The sequence below is a fragment of the Artibeus jamaicensis genome, unplaced genomic scaffold, assembly GCF_021234435.1.
Source record: "Artibeus jamaicensis isolate MK-2021 breed Jamaican fruit bat unplaced genomic scaffold, CSHL_Jam_final scaffold_1019, whole genome shotgun sequence".
NCBI classification, from domain to species: Eukaryota; Metazoa; Chordata; class Mammalia; order Chiroptera; family Phyllostomidae; genus Artibeus; species Artibeus jamaicensis.
In genome coordinates this window covers 17,874,651-17,893,139 of record NW_026522025.1, presented here as the reverse complement: position 1 = coordinate 17,893,139, position 18,489 = coordinate 17,874,651, and the positions used below count along the sequence as shown (strand labels likewise).

Genomic DNA, 18,489 nt, shown 5'->3' with positions numbered 1-18,489 from the left:
TTCCACTGTTCAGGACCCATAGGGATTCTTAGTGCACTGGGTAGATATTGATCTAGCAGAAATAAACACCTCCCATAGGGCTCTGGGCCCCGGGACAATGACTGAATCTGTTTCAGCAGCCCTGACCTTTCTGTGACTTTGGGAAGTTCCAGGTCATTAGGTGACAGTTAGAAGGCTGTTCTACCCTGAGTACACAGATGATGTTTAATGATAGATGGTATTTAACTGCACAAATCAATCTAATAGTGTAGCATCTCTGACCTGGCTCCAAATAATACACATTTGATCTCATAAAAAGAAAATGGGGAGGGGGAAGGGCAAGAAGAATATACCAGAAAATAACAATGATGACATAAGGCGATAAAATTGTGGATGACTTTTACTATTATTTTATACTTCTTTTAACTTTCTAAAATTTGAAAAATAAACATTTTAAATTTTATATTAATAAAAGTAGGAAGTGAAAGAAGCAATTAAAAAAGACTTTAAGAATCTACTGTGTTCTCAGAACTTTTCCCAGTATTTTCTGGTGGTTACTCCTGTTAGAAAGATAAGATAATGCCTTCTGTTTAGAATTTTTCATTATAATGAAGGCATTTTAAAATAGATATTTCAACTTTAAATCTCATTTGGGATATTTATATTGATTCTTAAGCAACACATTTTTGTTCTTTTTATTAGGTTTTCATATTCTAAGATTTAAAAAAATTAACTTATTGTCATCTTCTCTCCACATCTGTCTCTTTACCATGTTACACAAAATGAATCATCTAACAGTAATCTCCTAGGCATCAATATCTAGTTGCAGAATAGAATCTAATTCTATTTCTTCCATATGACATTATTTCTAGAAGTCTCTTACCAGAGCACATTCTCTTATTTTCTCATTAAAGGTTGTATTGTCAGAGAAACAATAGCTAGTGCCATACATATGACTAATATAAGCTAGACATTTGATTAAAAGTGAGTAACATTAGAAATATAAAGTCCCATAATTGTGCTCCCCCCAGCACTCCAAATAACTGTGAAGTATCAAATTAAGTGTCCTAAGGTAAATGAAAAAAATTAAAAAGAGACTATTTTGTGACTAGTATGGACTATTGAGAGTTCAAAAATTAAAAAAAAAGTTTCTGCTCAGATGATTTCTTAGATACCATATAGGATAAGTTAAAATATATGCATTTTAATTTTATTTCTAGTAAGTCTATTTTCAAAAGCTAAATATACCCCATTCATTTTTGTTGATCCAAATATTTATAGTACAATAATGATTCACAAACTATCCAAATAAAAAGTTTGCAAAATGATATATATACCTACAGAACCAAAATTAATTTAAACATACAGGGCCCAGCAGAAATAATACCTGATAAGTGTGGTTGGTAGGGTAATAACATGGGTGTGATAATTTATAGATTTAATTTGAATATTTCAGCTGAAATGTCATGTGATGTGCTTGAATGTGGTATTGTTATGTTACAGAATTACTTGCTTATGATTTTGTAATAAAAGGTTTTGTAATAAAAAGGTGTGTTATTTGGGCTGGATCTTGTGTATTAAATGCTTATTATTGAGTCTGTTGCATAAAATCCCCTCCAAAAGCCTATGGAGTTGGTCACATTGATACCCTTATTTTACTAAAGAAGATGCTGAGGATAGAGAGTGAGCTACAAACGCAAAGGTACCCAGCTAGCCAGAGATGGAATCAAGTTCCAGGTGTTTTAATCCACTGTCTATGTTTTTTCAGCTACATCTCTTCAGAGAAGCATCAACAGCTTAACAACTAATTTTAAAACTATCAGCATTAACCAGTTTTGCCGCCATCTGTTATTTACCATTCTTACTAATCTCTCGGTGCATTAATATTTATCTACTGTTAAAAAAGCCAGATGTGCATTAGATTATGTACTGGGTGCTCTCCTTATAATTTCCAGTTGAGGCCACCTTGCTGGCTGCCCTATCACAGCGCTGGGTGCATACAAAGCGGGGCAAACTTGGTAGTATGATGCAGAGTCAGAGGCAGGCTCTGAACATTGTACTTGGCTTCTCTCATTTTGCACATCTTGTAGACACTAACAGCCTATGTGTACTGGTCATAGTGCCACCATAGGGGTTATGGTTGGTGAAGAACCTTTGCAACAGAAACCAAGGAATGGACTGCCAAACCTGGTGCTGGAAGGAGGCCAGGGCAGAGACTCATGTATCTACAACCAGTGAGAGCTGAGTGGTGGCAATGCCAGCAAGAGGGAGATGGCCAGTGCTCCCAGGGAATATTGCCTGAGCCCCCAAACTGCAGAACTGCAGATTTAACACAGGAGGCTGGACCAGTTGCAGACAGCAGCCCAGAGACCAGCAGGTGCTGCCAGTGAGCTCCTGAAAAGTAGCCTGGCCAGGGAGTCCCTTGTTCTCACGCCAGAAAGACTCACAGCTTCCTTTGCTTTTTCACAAATTACATTGTAAGGAGAGAAGCAGGGGAGGCGAGAGGACCCACGAGAGACAGAACCTTTATGCAAGGAAGATGAGTACAACCTAAAGGGACCGTGTTAGTTTTTGAAGCAGATTAAACTTTTAATCACAGAGAAATAAAAGTCAGTTTTTACCTTCAGTAAAAAGCTAGCAAATGGTGGGATAACAACCAGATTAGTTATGATCAAAGTAGAAGAAGTTAATTTCTTTGAATACTCAAGATGCAGTGTAAATTACACCATCACCCTGTGCATGGGCATTTAATGGGAATTACTTTTTCCAGGGCTATACCTACATTATCTCATTTATTCTTTCACAAGCCCTGTAAGAGAGGAACTGTTCTAACCTCCCTTTTACATAAGAGGAAAAGGAGGCGTAGAGAGGTTGTTCAGTTTACACACAGTCACATCGCTAGCAACATAGCTAAAACAGAAAAGCTGATTACTTAAATGCTTTAATTAAAAAAAAGAGATAAAATGCATTTTAGATGAATTTGGTTTTTGAAATTTGAAGATGTTCAAGTGGAAGACTTCTAAATAAAGAAAGCTGGATATACTTGTAAAGGGGTATGTGCTTTCTAATTTGCATTTGAGATTTTTGTCTTCAGGCAAATTTGAAAGAAAAGCCTGAAGGGAGCAGGCGGAATTCAGTCAATTTTGATGGCAGTGAGGTGGTAATATGTGTTCCCAGGAAAGACATTTTCAGTACAATTAGCAATTGAAGATGATTAACTTCTTTTCTCTACTAAGAAACCTCCAAGGCGGAAAGTCTTCAAGGTACATACTCTGAGCTAAGTCTTGGATTAATTCCTGTTCAATCACAGTAAAGCATTTAAGTTGGTGACCACTCTGAGATCATTTCCATAAAGTTAACACAGCAACATGTCAAAGCAGAATGAAATGAGATAACATTTGTAACACACCGAACATGGTGTCTGCCACATAGTTGACAGTCAAAACTGTCAATCTGCATCTGCTTATGCCCCTGTACTTGGTGAATCCTAGTATTATCCAGTTCTCTGGGGCTTACTATTGAGTCAAACAATTACTTTATTCACCAGATTTTATTTTGTTTTTCTATTTAGAAAATGAATGGCAAATGTGTTGATTAAATACCTGGGGCTACAACGACAGAGCAAAAAATATCTCCTGGGGTGTATTTATCAGGTTGAGAAAATACATTTGCTTACCAGCTCACTGAACTCATTATTGCCTAGGTCAAGTCTTTCCAACTGGGCCAGTTTGTGCATTGACCTATAATAGATGGAAAAAAATACTATTGTAAGGCAATGAATGACACATTATTCCAGAAGACATTTCACCCTCCATTAGATTTACCTGGTTGTATAGTGTATAAAAACGGGGGCATTTTTCAGCAAGAATAAAGCTGCAAATAACAGTAATGTATGCAAAATGTCACCTGAAGACCTTTAGTAGTTTACCACGTTCCCAAATGCCAGTCTAGTTGGAATACAGGGTTGCCTGTTTGATCAAAACTTGGGAAGCTTGTTAAACATATACACCAGTAGGAGGTATAGTTGAAGCCCCAACAACTATGTTTTTAAGAGTCATCACAGGTTTGGGAATCAATGGATAACCCAATTTCTAGCAAGGCATTCTAAACCTCCACAGGAAGCCCTGATGGGTGAGGCTCAGTTGGCTGGGTGTTGCCCTGCAAAGCAAAAGGTCATGCCTGGGTTGCAGGCCGGTCCTCGGTTAGGGCTCAGGGGAGAGGCAACCAATCGATGTTTCTCCTTCCTCTCTTCCTCCCTTCCTTCCCCTCTCTTTAAAAATAAACACATAAAATCTTTAAAAAATCTCCACACTATAAACACAATAGCATCACCAGTCTTGTCATGTTCTACATTCTTACATGAACTTCTGTTATGAACAAACAGTTGTACTGTGCTCACTGTCACCTAAATATTTTGGCTTGTATGCTTTGAACAATTGCAAAACCTTGGGCAATAGTTGCTGCCAAAGTTTAGAGGCACCTTAGCCAGTAACACAGCCTTTGCTTGTTTTGTTTATGTGCTAGTTGCTAATCTATAATCACTCTGTCAAATTGTCGAAAAAATGTTCCTTTTACGAACGTTTGTAATAGTTTTTAATTTTATCAGGACACGAGTTGGTAAAGCTTTGTCAGAAGAATAAAATAGAACTCACAGCATTTTTATGACAGTAGTGCCCTTTTTGAGCATTCATTCACTCACTCAGTTTGTGTTTTCTTCAGTTACCATGGGGACACTGCCTTCCAAAGATTTCTGGGACTCAGGGCTCCCCAACCTTGGAACTATTGACACTCTGACTGGTTACTTCTTTGATGTAGGGGATTGTTGTGAGCTTTGTAGAATGCTGACCACATCCCCCATACTCTGTACTCTGAAAAAGTGATTTTCTATGTGGGAAAGACCTTTAAATGAATAAATACTTCACAGGGTGATAAGTGCTGGGATAAAGGTATGCATAGATTGCCGTAGGAGCTCAAAAAAAGGAACACATAGCAGTCCAGTGATTAGGAAAAAGTTCAAGAAGAGGTGACATTTCAGCTGGGTTTTGCAGAATCTTGCTCTATGAATCAGATGTTTACACATATAAAAAGAAACAATAAAAATGATAAAAAAAAGTAGTGTTAACATGTATTCTCAAAGGAAGTAAAAGATTTTGGTCCACAGTAACTCTAAAAATTCCCATTAGAATTTGTTGCAAGACACGCCACTGTCTTATCCTCATGCTGGATGAGGGGCCCTCCGGGACATGGTGATCTTGCCCATTGAAGGTAGTTAGTGGCATTAAGGCCTCTACCCACCAGGGGTCAGCAGCACCCTCCCCACTTTTTACAACTGAAATGTTTCCAGACATTTTCGGATGTGCCCTGAGATGGGGTGATTACTGAGAAAGGAGGGTGAATTTCTTACCTCCATTTGTTTACTTCCTTTCTATACTAGGTGGGTCCCCACGTGGCCTCTCCTTATGTAATTCAGGCCAGTGTGCTGGAGAGAGGTACTCTTTTGACTTTGTACCTTCTTCCTTACAATAAGTACGTGTGAGCCTGGGTCCTGTGTTTCTGTGGAGCCAACTGATGTGATTTCCCCTTTGCCAATGACCAGCCTTGAAGACACATTCACCTCATAGGTCAGTGAGCAAATATTAAGACTTGGTCACAAGCTTGGGCCACATTCTCAGTCAGTAATGCTGAAAATTTGATTCCTATCTAGCTGAACCCAGTATCTTGCTGAGTTGTAAGTTTACCCACTTATCTAATGGAAATTCTAATCAAATTTGTCATATTAAATGAAGTTCACCAATCCATCATCATATTATATGTAAAGTTGTAGAAATTTATTGAATTTCTGTGATTGCTACTGTTACTGGTGCTGTCTCTCCTGCCTCTCATGCTCTCATATGAGTTTCAGAGCTGGTACCTTCTCATCCCTGCTCCTGTCTCCTCCTCAGATTGTCCGTCCTCACTACCCAAAGGAAAGCCCCTTTCTGCCTCCACTTTATATATTTTTAACCCTGTTTCATTTTCTTCTTAACATGTTCTATGGGTATAGTCATATGTTTTTTTGTTAACTAATCATTTCCCCTGCTTTATCTAAGCACCATGAGAGCCAGTAATTTGCCAGTCTGACTCGCAAAATCAGTAGCTTCTCAATTTGTGTTTAATGAAGACATTCATACAGACACGGATGATTCTTTACCAGTGAGAGGCTTGAATTCTAGAATATTTACAAAGATGCACCACTTAATTTCTATCAGCCATCTATAATTCATTAAAAGTTGCCAAGGAGGTATCCTGATAGGCCTGTTTTAAGGAACCCTGTGATGAATATACATTCGCTCAAGTATTGTGGATTATGCATGGCAGGTAATGGCAGATCGCTTGAGGTTCACCAGTTTCTGGATACTTAAATCTTACATTAAGTTGACTTTCTGATATTTCCAACAACATGCCTTTAAAAAATTCAAATAATAAAAGAAATATTCAGTGAAATGTTTAGGGATTTTTTTTTGGTCTGGATGTCTGAAATATAGCAAGAAAACTATGGATGCGGAGTGGTGAAGGATCCAGACTATCTGTGTCTAAATCCTTATTCTACCGTCCACTAGCTGTTGACCTGGAACAAATTAAAGGACACCTTTTCACCTTAGTTTTCTTGTATGGAAAACGGGGATGCTATTAAGAGCCCCCACATTGGAGGACAATTGGGATACAGCAGTACAGGTAAAGCACTTGTGCTGCCCTGCACAAGGAAGTGCTGTCAGAGTTAGCTATTGCAATACTTAGGGAAGGCTTTCAGAGTTGAAAAGAACTTAAGAAATGGTCTAAGGCAGAGTTTCCTAAGTTCTTCTAAGGACTTAGAGATGTTGTTTTATTTTAAAAGAAATTCATGTGGCCAGTACATTTTGGCAAGGCTTGCTGAAAAGATGTTAGATTTCTTATTGGCATGACTTCTCAGATCAAATATAGAAACATTCATTGTGATGCTCTAACATGAAATAACTCAGACAGCATCTTGTTTATAGGACCAAGAATATTTTTCTTATCTCTCCTATAGTACATTTCTTAGACTAGGACCACACTTTGAAAAAAATATTTTTGAAGATGATGAAATATTAAGTTCTTATTTGTTCCAGTCTGTGAAATCGCCTACATACTTAAGTCATGAAAACACAGGCCTAAGTATATTTCAATATCTTATTAAGAATATTTTTGAGGAACAAGTATGAAAGACACAGAGATGAGGACTGGGGTGGGGGAATGGGAGGGAGGGGGGAGACCGGGCGGGGGGGGGGAAGAGAAAAAAAAATGTACTTGAAAAGTAACTAAATAAAATTTAATATTAAAAAAAACCACACAAAAAAAGAATATTTAAATGTCATCAAATCACACTCATTTGTCTGCTTGAAGTTCTGACCTGTGAGAATTTCAGGTCACCTCAGCTCCCAATATCCACTTCAGGCTCTCCTTGTGTTTTTGACTGCTTTGGACGTGACACCGTGGCCTGACTTTTACATTCCCCTTAAAGGCTATGTTGGTTTTTGCTCTTTGGCATTTCTTCACTACAGCCTCAGTAAAGGAACACGGTCATTTCCTAGGGAGAAGAGAATTGGCGACTTGCTCCAGGTCACACACAGAAAGTTAGTGACAGAGCTGACATAGAATCGTCTCCATCTAAGTCTGGCCTGATTTGTTTGCCTTAATCATTGACTAAATCGGAATGTTTTTCTGGAAAGTATGTGCTCTACCACTCACTCTGGTCTATAAGGGGACTCAGCACACTTTTACTGTAAATAGCCAGGTAGAAAGTGTCTCAGGTTCTGCTGTCCAGGTGATCTCTGTCTCAGTTACTCAGTTCTGCCATCGTAGGACAAAAGGAGGCACAGACACTACTGTAGCTAAAAATAGGCTAACAAACAATCATGGCTATGACCCAATAAAGCTTTCCTTACAAAAAAAGATATGCCAGGTTTGCCCCACAAGTCATAGTTTCCCAACCTCTGGGTCATATGAGGCCTTAAAATCTTACATGCAGATAGATGATTTTATGGGTTTAAGATATAAGATTGGCCCATAAGAATCTTTGCATTTTCAAACCCTTAAATATATACATGACAGATAAATTAAGAACAGATAAATTGAGGATACTTATTAGGGAATTGCTACGAGATAACTATTTATATACTATTGGAAACTCTCATTTTTAGGGCACAGGCTATTGGAATCCAGGGACATTTTAAAAATACTGTCATTTGAGTGCATTTATGAATATTAAGTCCTTAAGAGCATGCTATTACTTTGTAACATTTATCCAATTACAAATCTGAAAAAAGATTCGAGTTGGAACAAAGATGGAAAATAATGCTATATCTAGGTTCATCTGTTACTTTGATAAAATTATATAATCTGTGATTGTCCTTTTATGAGAGTAGGAGGTTTTATGTATTTAAATACACAATTACCTCTGAAGACACACAGACTTGGCAGGAGTGTTGTTCGCTCATAAATTCCCTGTGCAGTGACTTGGGTTTGCTGACTCTCACAGGATTCTGCAAATGTTGGGCATGAGCTTATGCATTATGGGCTCATGCATTCCAACTTTTAACTTGTCTTTTAAATGTGCTCAAACACTCTCTCTAATTAGTGACTACATGGCACAAGGATCGGAAAACTCCTTTCTGCTGTTTTTGTCTGATGCCTTTCTCTTAGTGAAAGTTAGAGTACACTCACTATGTTTCCACTTTGCTTAACCTGTGCCCTATGTTTAATGAACATTTACATTTTATAATTTAGACCTGTCAATTTTACCACATTTTCATGTTCTTTCCTTGTTAACAATCTCTTATTAAGCAAATCTCATATTAGAAGTTTTTTGAAACACATTATTCTTTTTTAAAGATTTTAATTTATTTTTAGAGGGATGGGGGGGAAGGACAGGCAGAGAAACATCGATGTGCAAGAGATACGTTGACTGGTTCCTGTTTCACGCCCCCAACCAGGGAGCCAGCTTAGAACCCGGGTATGTCCCCCGACCAGGAAGTGAATCAGCAATCTTTCAGTCCACAGGCCAGCACTCAATCCACTGAGCCACACCAGCCAGGGTGAAACAAATTGCTCTTAATAGCACAGATACTAAACATTAGAATGCCTAGGAATTCTTTAAAGATGCAGCTGCTGGCATACCTCATGTTGAAGAAGCATAAACTTATCATCTTTACACACCAGGAAAAATAAAAAAATCCAGTGCCCAATGGCAGATACAACAATTTCTATGACAAAATGTTTTATATAAAAATTTCACTTATTACTGTACCTTAAATCAATGTCATAGCTATGATTTTTATGTGCTCCATTTCACTTCAATTTCTTTCTCAGAATAACAACAAAAAGCTGAACTGGCTTCCTGGAATCTTCCATAAGGATACACAACCAACATAAACAGCTAGTACTTTGTCAACAAATATTAGAAAGACAATTTTTAGACAAGTATGTTAATGTTTCCCAAAATGTTACTTTTTACAGTATTTAAATTATCATGATAAACATTTAAATATATATTTTGTCACATATTTTGAGTTTTGCTTTGGGGATGCTCTTCTCTTTAAAAAATTTAACATTTTAAAGGTTTAAACTGATCTTGTTATGTCTTATGGAAAAAAAAGACCCCTAATTACTTATCTCTAATTTAATGCACAGCATGAAAAAAGTGATTCTGTATGAAGAAATAACCTCACAAGTACTCTCTCAAGAATACTTCTAGTTTATATAGTAAGGCATACTTGTTCAGTGGCACAGATTGAAGTGAAAAACAGAATCTCAAGAATAGCAATGGGATCTAAGACAAATTCTGCACTACTTCCTTCTAATGTAAGGTCTAATTAGATTGAAGAGGAGCCTGAATTTCATGTTTCTCTCTCTAGAATTCTTGGGTTTATAACCAGAAGCAATCATTCATTTATTCTGTACATAAATTTTCCCACTGGCCAAAAATTATTGTGCTTTCTTATCTCAAGACAACATACCCAGATACATTTGTAATGTTTTCTGGGCTCTTTGTGGGGGGAAAGGCACAATGCAACTGGGAACTATGCCCATTATCTCTGTAATGCTGTATTGCTCAGGATGAGGCTCAGAGCTCACTCTGCAGTAGTGTAATCAAAAGGTTATGAGGGACATAACCAGCTATGAAGATGCTCATTTTCACTAGACTATGTTGCAACATACGCTACACACTCATACAGTCATTTTGAATAGTACTGAAAAAATACTTAGAGTTAAGCTATTTTAAAACTTTTACAAGACTTCCAGTCAAAATAATGGAGTAGGCAGACATATCTCACCTCTTCACACAACCACATCAAAATTACAACTAAAATATAGACTTCTGGCTAAGATGGAGGGGTAGGTGGAAATACTGTGTCTCCTCCCACAACCAAAATTAAGGACAACAAAGATTTAGGAACAAAAACAAAACCAGAAAAGATAGAAAATTGAACTGTGTGGAAGCCCAACAACCATTCAACTAGACTGGTTAGAGAGGTGGAGTCGGTGGCCAGTGGAGAGGGGTCCTGGCAGTCACAACTCAGCAACTGGGTTGCCCCACCCTGGTGAACACCTGAGGCTCCACCACTTATATGTAACAGGTGCAACCTGACCAGAAATGACTCAATCAGAAGAACAAGTCAAAGCCCCAGAGCCAATACTTCTAAGCGACAAAGAGATAGCCAACATATCAGATACACAGTTCAAAACACTGATGATCAGGATGCTCACAGAACTGGTTGATTTTGGTCACAAATTAGATGAAAAAAATAAAGGCTACACTAAATGAAATGAAGGAAAATGCACAGGGAACCAATATGGATGGAAAGAAAACTGGGGCTCAAGTCAAGGGAGTGGACCAGAAAGAAGGAAGAAACAATCAAACAGAAAAAAACAAAGAAACAAGAATTAAAAAAAAATGAGGAGAGGCTTAGGAACCTTCAGGACATCTTTAAACGTTCCAACATGAGAATTATAGGGGTACCAGAAGAAGAAGAGGAAGAGTAACAAGTGGAAAACTTATTTGAACAAAGAATGAAGGAGAACTTCCCCAATCTGGCAAAGGCAATAGAATTCTAGGAAGTCCAGGAAACTCAGATAATCCCAAAGAAGGTGGACCCAAGGAAGAACACACCAAGGCACATCATCATTATATTAGCCAAGATTAAAATGAAGGAGAGAATCCTAGAAGCAGCAAGAGATAAGGATACAGTTACCTACAAAGGAGTTCCCATCAGACTGTCAGCTGATTTCTCAAAAGAGACCTTCCAGGCAAGAAGGGGCTGGAAAGAAGTATTCCAAGTCATGAAAGGCAAGGACCCACATCCAAGATTGCTCTATCCAGCAAAGCTATCATTTAGAATGGAAGGGCAGATAAAGTGCTTCTGAGATAAGGTCAAGTTGAAGGAGTTCATCATCACCAAGCCCTTACTATATGAAATGTTAAAGGGACTTATCTAAGGACAAGAAGATAAAAATATGAACAGTGAAAGGATAGCAAACTCACAGTTATTAACAACCACACCTAAAACAAAAGCAAACTAAGTGGGCACCTAACACAGGATTGGAGCCACAGAAATGGAGATCACATGGAGAGTAAGCAACAGGGGAGTGGGAGAAGGAGAAAAGGAGAGAGGGTACAGAGAATAAGTACCATAGACAGTGGAGAGAAAAAAAGGGAACAGGCAAGAGTAGTGTGGGAAATGTAGAAGCTAAAGAACTTATGACACATGGACATGAACTAAAGGGGGGGATGTGGGTGGGAGGGGTGTGCAGGGTGGAGGGGAATGAAGTGGGGGAATGAGACAACTGTAATGGCATAATCAATAAAATATATTAAAAAAATATAGAACAACCATCATTCAGGAATGTCATAAATCAAATGGAATGGAAGCTGGATAACTGAAATTAAAGAAACTGTAGGGATATCTTAGGATTGAGGAGTGCCAGCCCCACACTAGGCCCCACAGCCCAGGTTTCCAGTGCCAGGAAGATAAGTACCTTCAACTTCTGGCTGCAAAAGTCTGGGAGGATTGAGTCAGTGGAAGGAAATTCTGGAGTCCCAAGCAGTTCCTTTTTAAAGAATCCACACATGGATTCATCTAATCAGACTCATTTCCTCTGAGCTTCAGCACCGGGGTAGGAACATGAAAGGTACCAAGGTGTACAGGGAGAAGCTGAAGTGTCTGGCATCAAGGTGAGCAGAGGCCATTGTACCTTTTCTAAACACTCCCCACAGAGAGCTGGTATGCTGGTGCCATATCTGAGTCTCCATCACCCTTGCTAACACTGTGTGACTGGTGTTGGAGATCCCCAGATCTGCCTCACTCAATTTACGGGACCACCCAAGCTTCTTTTCCATAAGAATGGGTGGTCTTGGCTCCTAAATACTATCAAATAAGCAACAGCTGCCTTCAGTGAGTCCTAGTAGCAGCCATATTAGAACCACAGCTTGGTTTCACCTGAAAATCTCCAAGCCCAGCACAAGTAACAATCATCTCAGATTGTTTTACAGCTCAGGCAGGGTGCCCTGGGCAAAACGCAGGTGGAAGCTGACTTTGACCTGTACTACCCGGGAAGCCCCAGGGCCAGGGCACCCAGTGGACAGGTACAGAACATGTCAGAGCACCACTACCCTGCCCCTGCATAGCTGATCCTCCATGGAGGGCAGAGATTGGTGGTCGGTCGTCACAGCCAGTCCTTGCAGCTGACTGGCCTGGCTAAATCCTTCCCCTTGATCTGCCAACAACAGTCGAGGCTCAACTATAAGAGGAGGGTGTACTCAGACCACACAAAGGGCATATCTCGAGCACCCAGCTTGGGTGATAGGGGGGGATGTGCCAGACCCTACAGGACACCTACTACATTAGGCCACAATACCAAGATATGGAGTCAAAGCACCTCTAATATGTAGAAACAAACACAGGGAGGCTGCCAAAATGAGACAAAGACACATGGCTCAAATGAAAGAACAAATAAAAACTTCAAAAAAAGAGCTAAACGAAATGGAGGTAAGCAATCTATCAGATGCAGAGTTCAAAACACTCGGTTATAAGGATGCTCAAGGAACTTAGTGAGGATTTCAACAACTTAAGAGGTCCAACATTTGCTTCGTAGGTGTGCCAGAAGGAGAAGAGAAAGAGCAAGAAATTGAAAATCTATCTAAAAAAATAGTGAAAGAAAACTTCCTTAATTTGGTGAAGGAAATAGACATGCAAGTTCAGGGAGCACAGAGAGTCCCAGTTACGATGGATGCAAATCCAGACACATCATAATTAAAAGGCCAAAAGCTAAAGATAAAGAGAAACTCTTAAAAGCAACATGAGAAAAGAAGTTAGTAACCAATGGTTGCCAGATGGGAGTGGGAAGGAGAAGAACGGGTGAAGAGGTGAAGGGATTAAGAAGTACAAATAGGTAGTTACAGAGTAGCCATGGGGATGTAAAGTGCAGTACAGGAAATGCAGTAGCCAAACTTACACGCATGACCCATGGACATGTCAATGGTGGGGGACTGCCTGAGGGAGTAGGGGATGCTGGGTGGAGGGGGCAGAAGGGGAAAATCAGGACAACTGTAATAACATAATCAATAAAATAGGATTTAAAAACTTTTTAGATAACCGAGCAGAGAACAACAGACGAGAACTTTTTTTCTAAGAGCCTCTAACATACAGGCATGTGCACGAGGTATTTCAAGCACATTGTTTCCTCTCATACACCCTATAAAAACATATTACCTGCCACATTGAGCTTTCCGAATATCAAATCATACACTTCTATGTAGATTTAGCCTTATATTGTTAATACTTTAACTAATGTATAATGCTTCGACAACTCTGTGACTAACATGTCATTGAATTTGAACATTAGAGGATAAAGGCCTCTGAAAAGTAGCCTGGCTGGCTTCCCAGGCAACTGTAACTGTCATTTTCCTCCCCTTCCTTCCTTGGCAGCAGTGCCTGCCCTGCATCAGAAACTGAAAATGCCAGATAATCACTAGGCAAACCTTTTTTTTTTTTTACAGCTGGGACATGAACATATGATTCAGTTCTGGCCACTGGAATAGAAAGAGGAATCTACTGGGGGAGATTCAGAGAAAAAAACTTCTTCCTTGATTTAAAAGAGGGAGGAGACATATTTTTTGGTTTTTGTTTCCATGGATGGATGGGAACGTGATGTCTGGAGTTGCAGTGGACACTATGCAACCATGAGGTAACAGGTCCAAGGATGAAAGCCAACATACTGTGGATAGCAGTGTAGAAAAACAGGAGAAGCCCAGGCTTTTGATAAAATTGTTAGGCTACCCAAACAAACTCTGGAACAATTACATTGGAGATTGTTATAGGCAACAATGTATCTATTATTTAAAAAGTCACTTTTACTGAAAAATCTGCTTCTCATAGCCAAAAGCATCCTTCCAAACACACTCATTCTACTACACTATGAGGTACCTATGAGAGTGTGTCACACAGTTTGTTGGTGGCAGGCTAAAGCAGAACTGGGGGTCTTTTAAGTCCCAAAAGAGGCTAATACCTCACGCATTTTTTAAATAAAAAAATCCTGACTTGATAATTTGAGTTTTAGTAAATTTTAAGCAAAAAATATAAAATAAATAAAAGAAGTAATTCTAACACTTTTGATCTTGGCTAGTCAACACTACTAAGTTAACAAAGAAATTAATATCTTACTATTTAAATTAAGTGCAAAGGTATTTTAAATAATTTTTAAAGAAATGGAAAATACATAAAAAATTTTTGCATAGTTTTTTATGTTAATTATAATTAAAAAACCTTTCTATAATTCTCTTAGATTTCAGAGTGGCTCATGTTTTTTCTTTCTTACATGTAACTTCTTTAAAAGTTCATTTGCAAAAATCATTGATTGTGTACATTTTGGTATGATTTCTGATCTCTGCTTTGCAGAAACCATGACTGTGATCCTATATACATTTGGTTTCTTTTACTTCTATTACTTTAGAGTTTCGGAAACAAATCTTTTTTTTTCCCTAAATTCAGTTTCTCCTCACAATAATATCTGCTTCAGACTCAACTATATATTTTTTATATAGAGTTATTGCTACAGATTCTTCTCTTACCATTTGAAATGTTACTGATATATTTTACTGATAGTTCTGATAGTTACTGATAATACATTACTGATATATTTTTGATAGTTCTATCATTACATAGAAATATAATTAGGTTTTATTTAAAAGTTGGAGTGGTGTGTACTTTTGGCTCCATATGTTCATTTGAAATAGCAATTTAAGAACAAATTTGACTTAAGATATCTTTCTGGTTGGCTTTAACTAAAACTAATTTTTTTCTATGGCTATAATTTGGTATGAAGATTATCATGGTAAAATATGATTATAACAATCAGCACTTCAAAGTTGTGAAATCAAATCTAGTAAGATAACTATCAGAAATAACGGACTATACAACAGACATAACAATGAATAAGAAATCTACTTTAAATGAGACCATTGTGAAATGTGCCTTATCATGAAAACTCATTTTAAAGAACTATAAAAGACACTGAAGTCTAATTGCATTATTTCTCATGATAATTATACTTACATAAAGTAAATCTTGTTTTAAAATAGTCATACATTCAATGATTGCTTCTCAATATAATCTCAAGAAAAAGTATATTTCTGAACCTGATTTTTATTGAGAAAAGATGAACTTTTTGTCAAAGTGACAAAAAAGCTAATTGTCCAAAGAGAAGGAAAAGTCTTTAAATTATTTTTATCACTGTGGACAAAATAGCAAGTTAATGATCTAAATTCTTTGACTTTTGTACTACACTGATAGTTCATTTTACAAATTCTCTGTAAATTAAGTCTTCTAATTAATGAATCAAATAATTCATTCATTAATGTAACTAATACATATTGAGCACAACTTAGATGCTGGGCTGAGGGCTGGGATTAAGTTGTGGTTGCTGCCTCAAGGTGCCTCACCACCGCGAGGAGCTGTCAAAGGCTTACAATTAACAGTAACAATGGATGCACTATGAGGTTTTTATTATGTGTGTGACAGCAATTCAAGGATTGACAAAACAGTCATTGTCCCTGCTCCAGTGGAGCTTACAATATCAGAAAAATTAGTAATTCAATCATTATGAAATGAATGTATTCATTCATGATGATTGGGCTTCATGCTGCCCAGAAGATGGCAGACTGCTTTGGGAACCATTTACTCAAGGCTTGACCAGGAGATGGTTTCATATCAGATAACACTGGAATTAAACTTTAGGGAAAAGAAAGAGTTCACTAGATAAAGAAGGCAGAAAAGGAATTCCAAGAAAAGAAAATGCATGAGCATCCACCCAGTATTTGACATGTTCTGGAAATAACAGAGTATTTTCTCAAAATTTTTTTGACAGCATGATGAGGATCAGAGGAGTTCTTTGCTTTCTTAACATTAATGTCCAAGGGAAAGAGAGGAAGTTCTTTTTCAAGAGCAATTCACTGATGGAGAACACTGGTTCAGAGAATAATTAATTATTCACCTGTCAGGCTATAATGTTCCACCCATCAAACTGTGCTGAACCTTCACACTATAAATAAGCACCAAGTCATTCACCTCCACCAATGGAGGAGCCAGCATTGCCATAATAAGAAGATGGAGCCCACTTTTTCTAGAAGGAAAGGAAGGATTGAATGTCCTACTAAAGCAATAGTACAAAGAACTTGCCTCTTACTTCTCTATTCCCTGTGTCGATGAATGTTAGTGCGCTTCTCCCTATAGCATAAAATAGAAACTTGGAAGCCGTTCTAAATCTTTATTTTGATCACCGTCCATATTTGTTAATTGTAAGTACCTGTTTATTCTACCTCTGTTGTATGTTTTGAATATATATAGTTTTCTTTTCATTCTCTCCTCCTGACCCAAATTTTAGAGATGGCTTCCCATCAGATAATATTACAACTAGGGATCTAGAGGTAAAGAGTCTCTTAGCCCCTCTCATTCTTAGTTTACTTACTTCTTAGGTTAACCCTTCTTACTTCTTGGACTATGGTAATCCAAGCCTCTGTAACAGCGCCCCCAATAGTCTGCCTGCCTGTACTTTCACCTCTTTCCAATCTATACTTACCATGGTCCCTAGAGTAAACCCCCAAATTATGTCATTTCTCAGCTCAGATCAAATTATTTCAGAAAAAGCTCCAAATTCTTTAACATTGTATTCAATAAATTTTATAATTTGACACTATATTACCTTTCTGGTTTTATTTCCTGAAAAACATCTCTATATATTATAATTTAGTCATATGAGTTATTTATAGGATCTTAAATAAATAAGGTTCTCTAGTAGGGGTCATTCTCTGGTGGATGTAGCTTCAGAGGTCATGGAACTAAACTTGGCTTTTTGAAATATATATCAGAGGACTCCTCAGAGCTGAAAGAAATTACAATAGAGAATAATTGTACTTTTACGAGAAATAGTTTCATGAGAAATATTTGTTACGATTTCACCTCTTGAAAAAATTGCTAGGTTATCAAAAATTGTCAATTTTTATAGGTCAACAAAACACCAAACCTATTGGATTGTATGTAATAAATGTTATCTGAAGCTGACTAGTGGAAAATACTCTTTAAAAATCTATTAAAGGGACATAATGTATAACATGATGACTACAGTTGGCACCGCTGTATGATATATATGAAAGTTGTTAAGAGAGTCAATTCTATGAGTTCTCATCACAAGGGAATCCTTTTGTTTTTTGTTTTTCTTTCCATTTCATTTATATGAGCTGATGATGCTTACTAAACTTATTGAAGTAATTATTTCATGATATATGTAAGTCAAACTATTAGGCTGCATACCTTAAACTTAGAGTGGTGAATGTCAATTATATGTCAGTGAAAATGGCAAAATACTGAAGGAAAAAGCTTTGAAGAAAAACTCTTAACCATATTTGTGTAAAGCACCATGTCCCAGAACTCAATGAAATAGTAGGTAGGGCCTGTCACTGTTTTCCAATATAAGAGCTATTAAGTTACATGTAGATTCTCTGAGTTTTACAATAACGACCTAGAGATAGTGCTCTATTGTGGTGACTTCTCTTCTAAATCCACACTATGTGTTATTCTGCACCCATTTACACCACTGGTGCTTATCTGTACACATCAGTTCACAGGCAATAGAACCATCAATAATATTTCTTCTTGTACAAATCTTCTTATAGTCACAGGGATGTAAAATATAACATAGAGAATATAGTCAATAATTTTGTAATAACTATGTATTGTACCACATGGGTACTTAAAATCAGGGAGGCACATTGTTTAATCATTATGCTGTATATCTGAAATTAATACAAAGTAATATTGAATGTAAAGTGTAACTGAAAGATAAAAATTAAATTAAGAAATACTGCTTCTTAATTATACCAGGGGTTTTCAAACTTATGCCCTATGGGCCAAATCTGGTCCATGGACTTTTTTTTTAATATAATCTATACATTAGGAATGG

General features: G+C 37.5%; 1 protein-coding gene across 1 annotated transcript in view; it reads right to left on the bottom strand.

The window, feature by feature from the left end:
* LRRC7 (leucine rich repeat containing 7) overlaps positions 1–18,489 on the bottom strand; it is a 491,093-nt gene that overhangs the window by 174,019 nt on the left and 298,585 nt on the right. Inside the window, exon 8 of the mRNA XM_037145320.2 lies at positions 3,656–3,719. Within this exon, the coding sequence (XP_037001215.1) occupies positions 3,656–3,719 (64 nt within the window). The remainder of the gene's footprint in view (positions 1–3,655; positions 3,720–18,489) is intronic.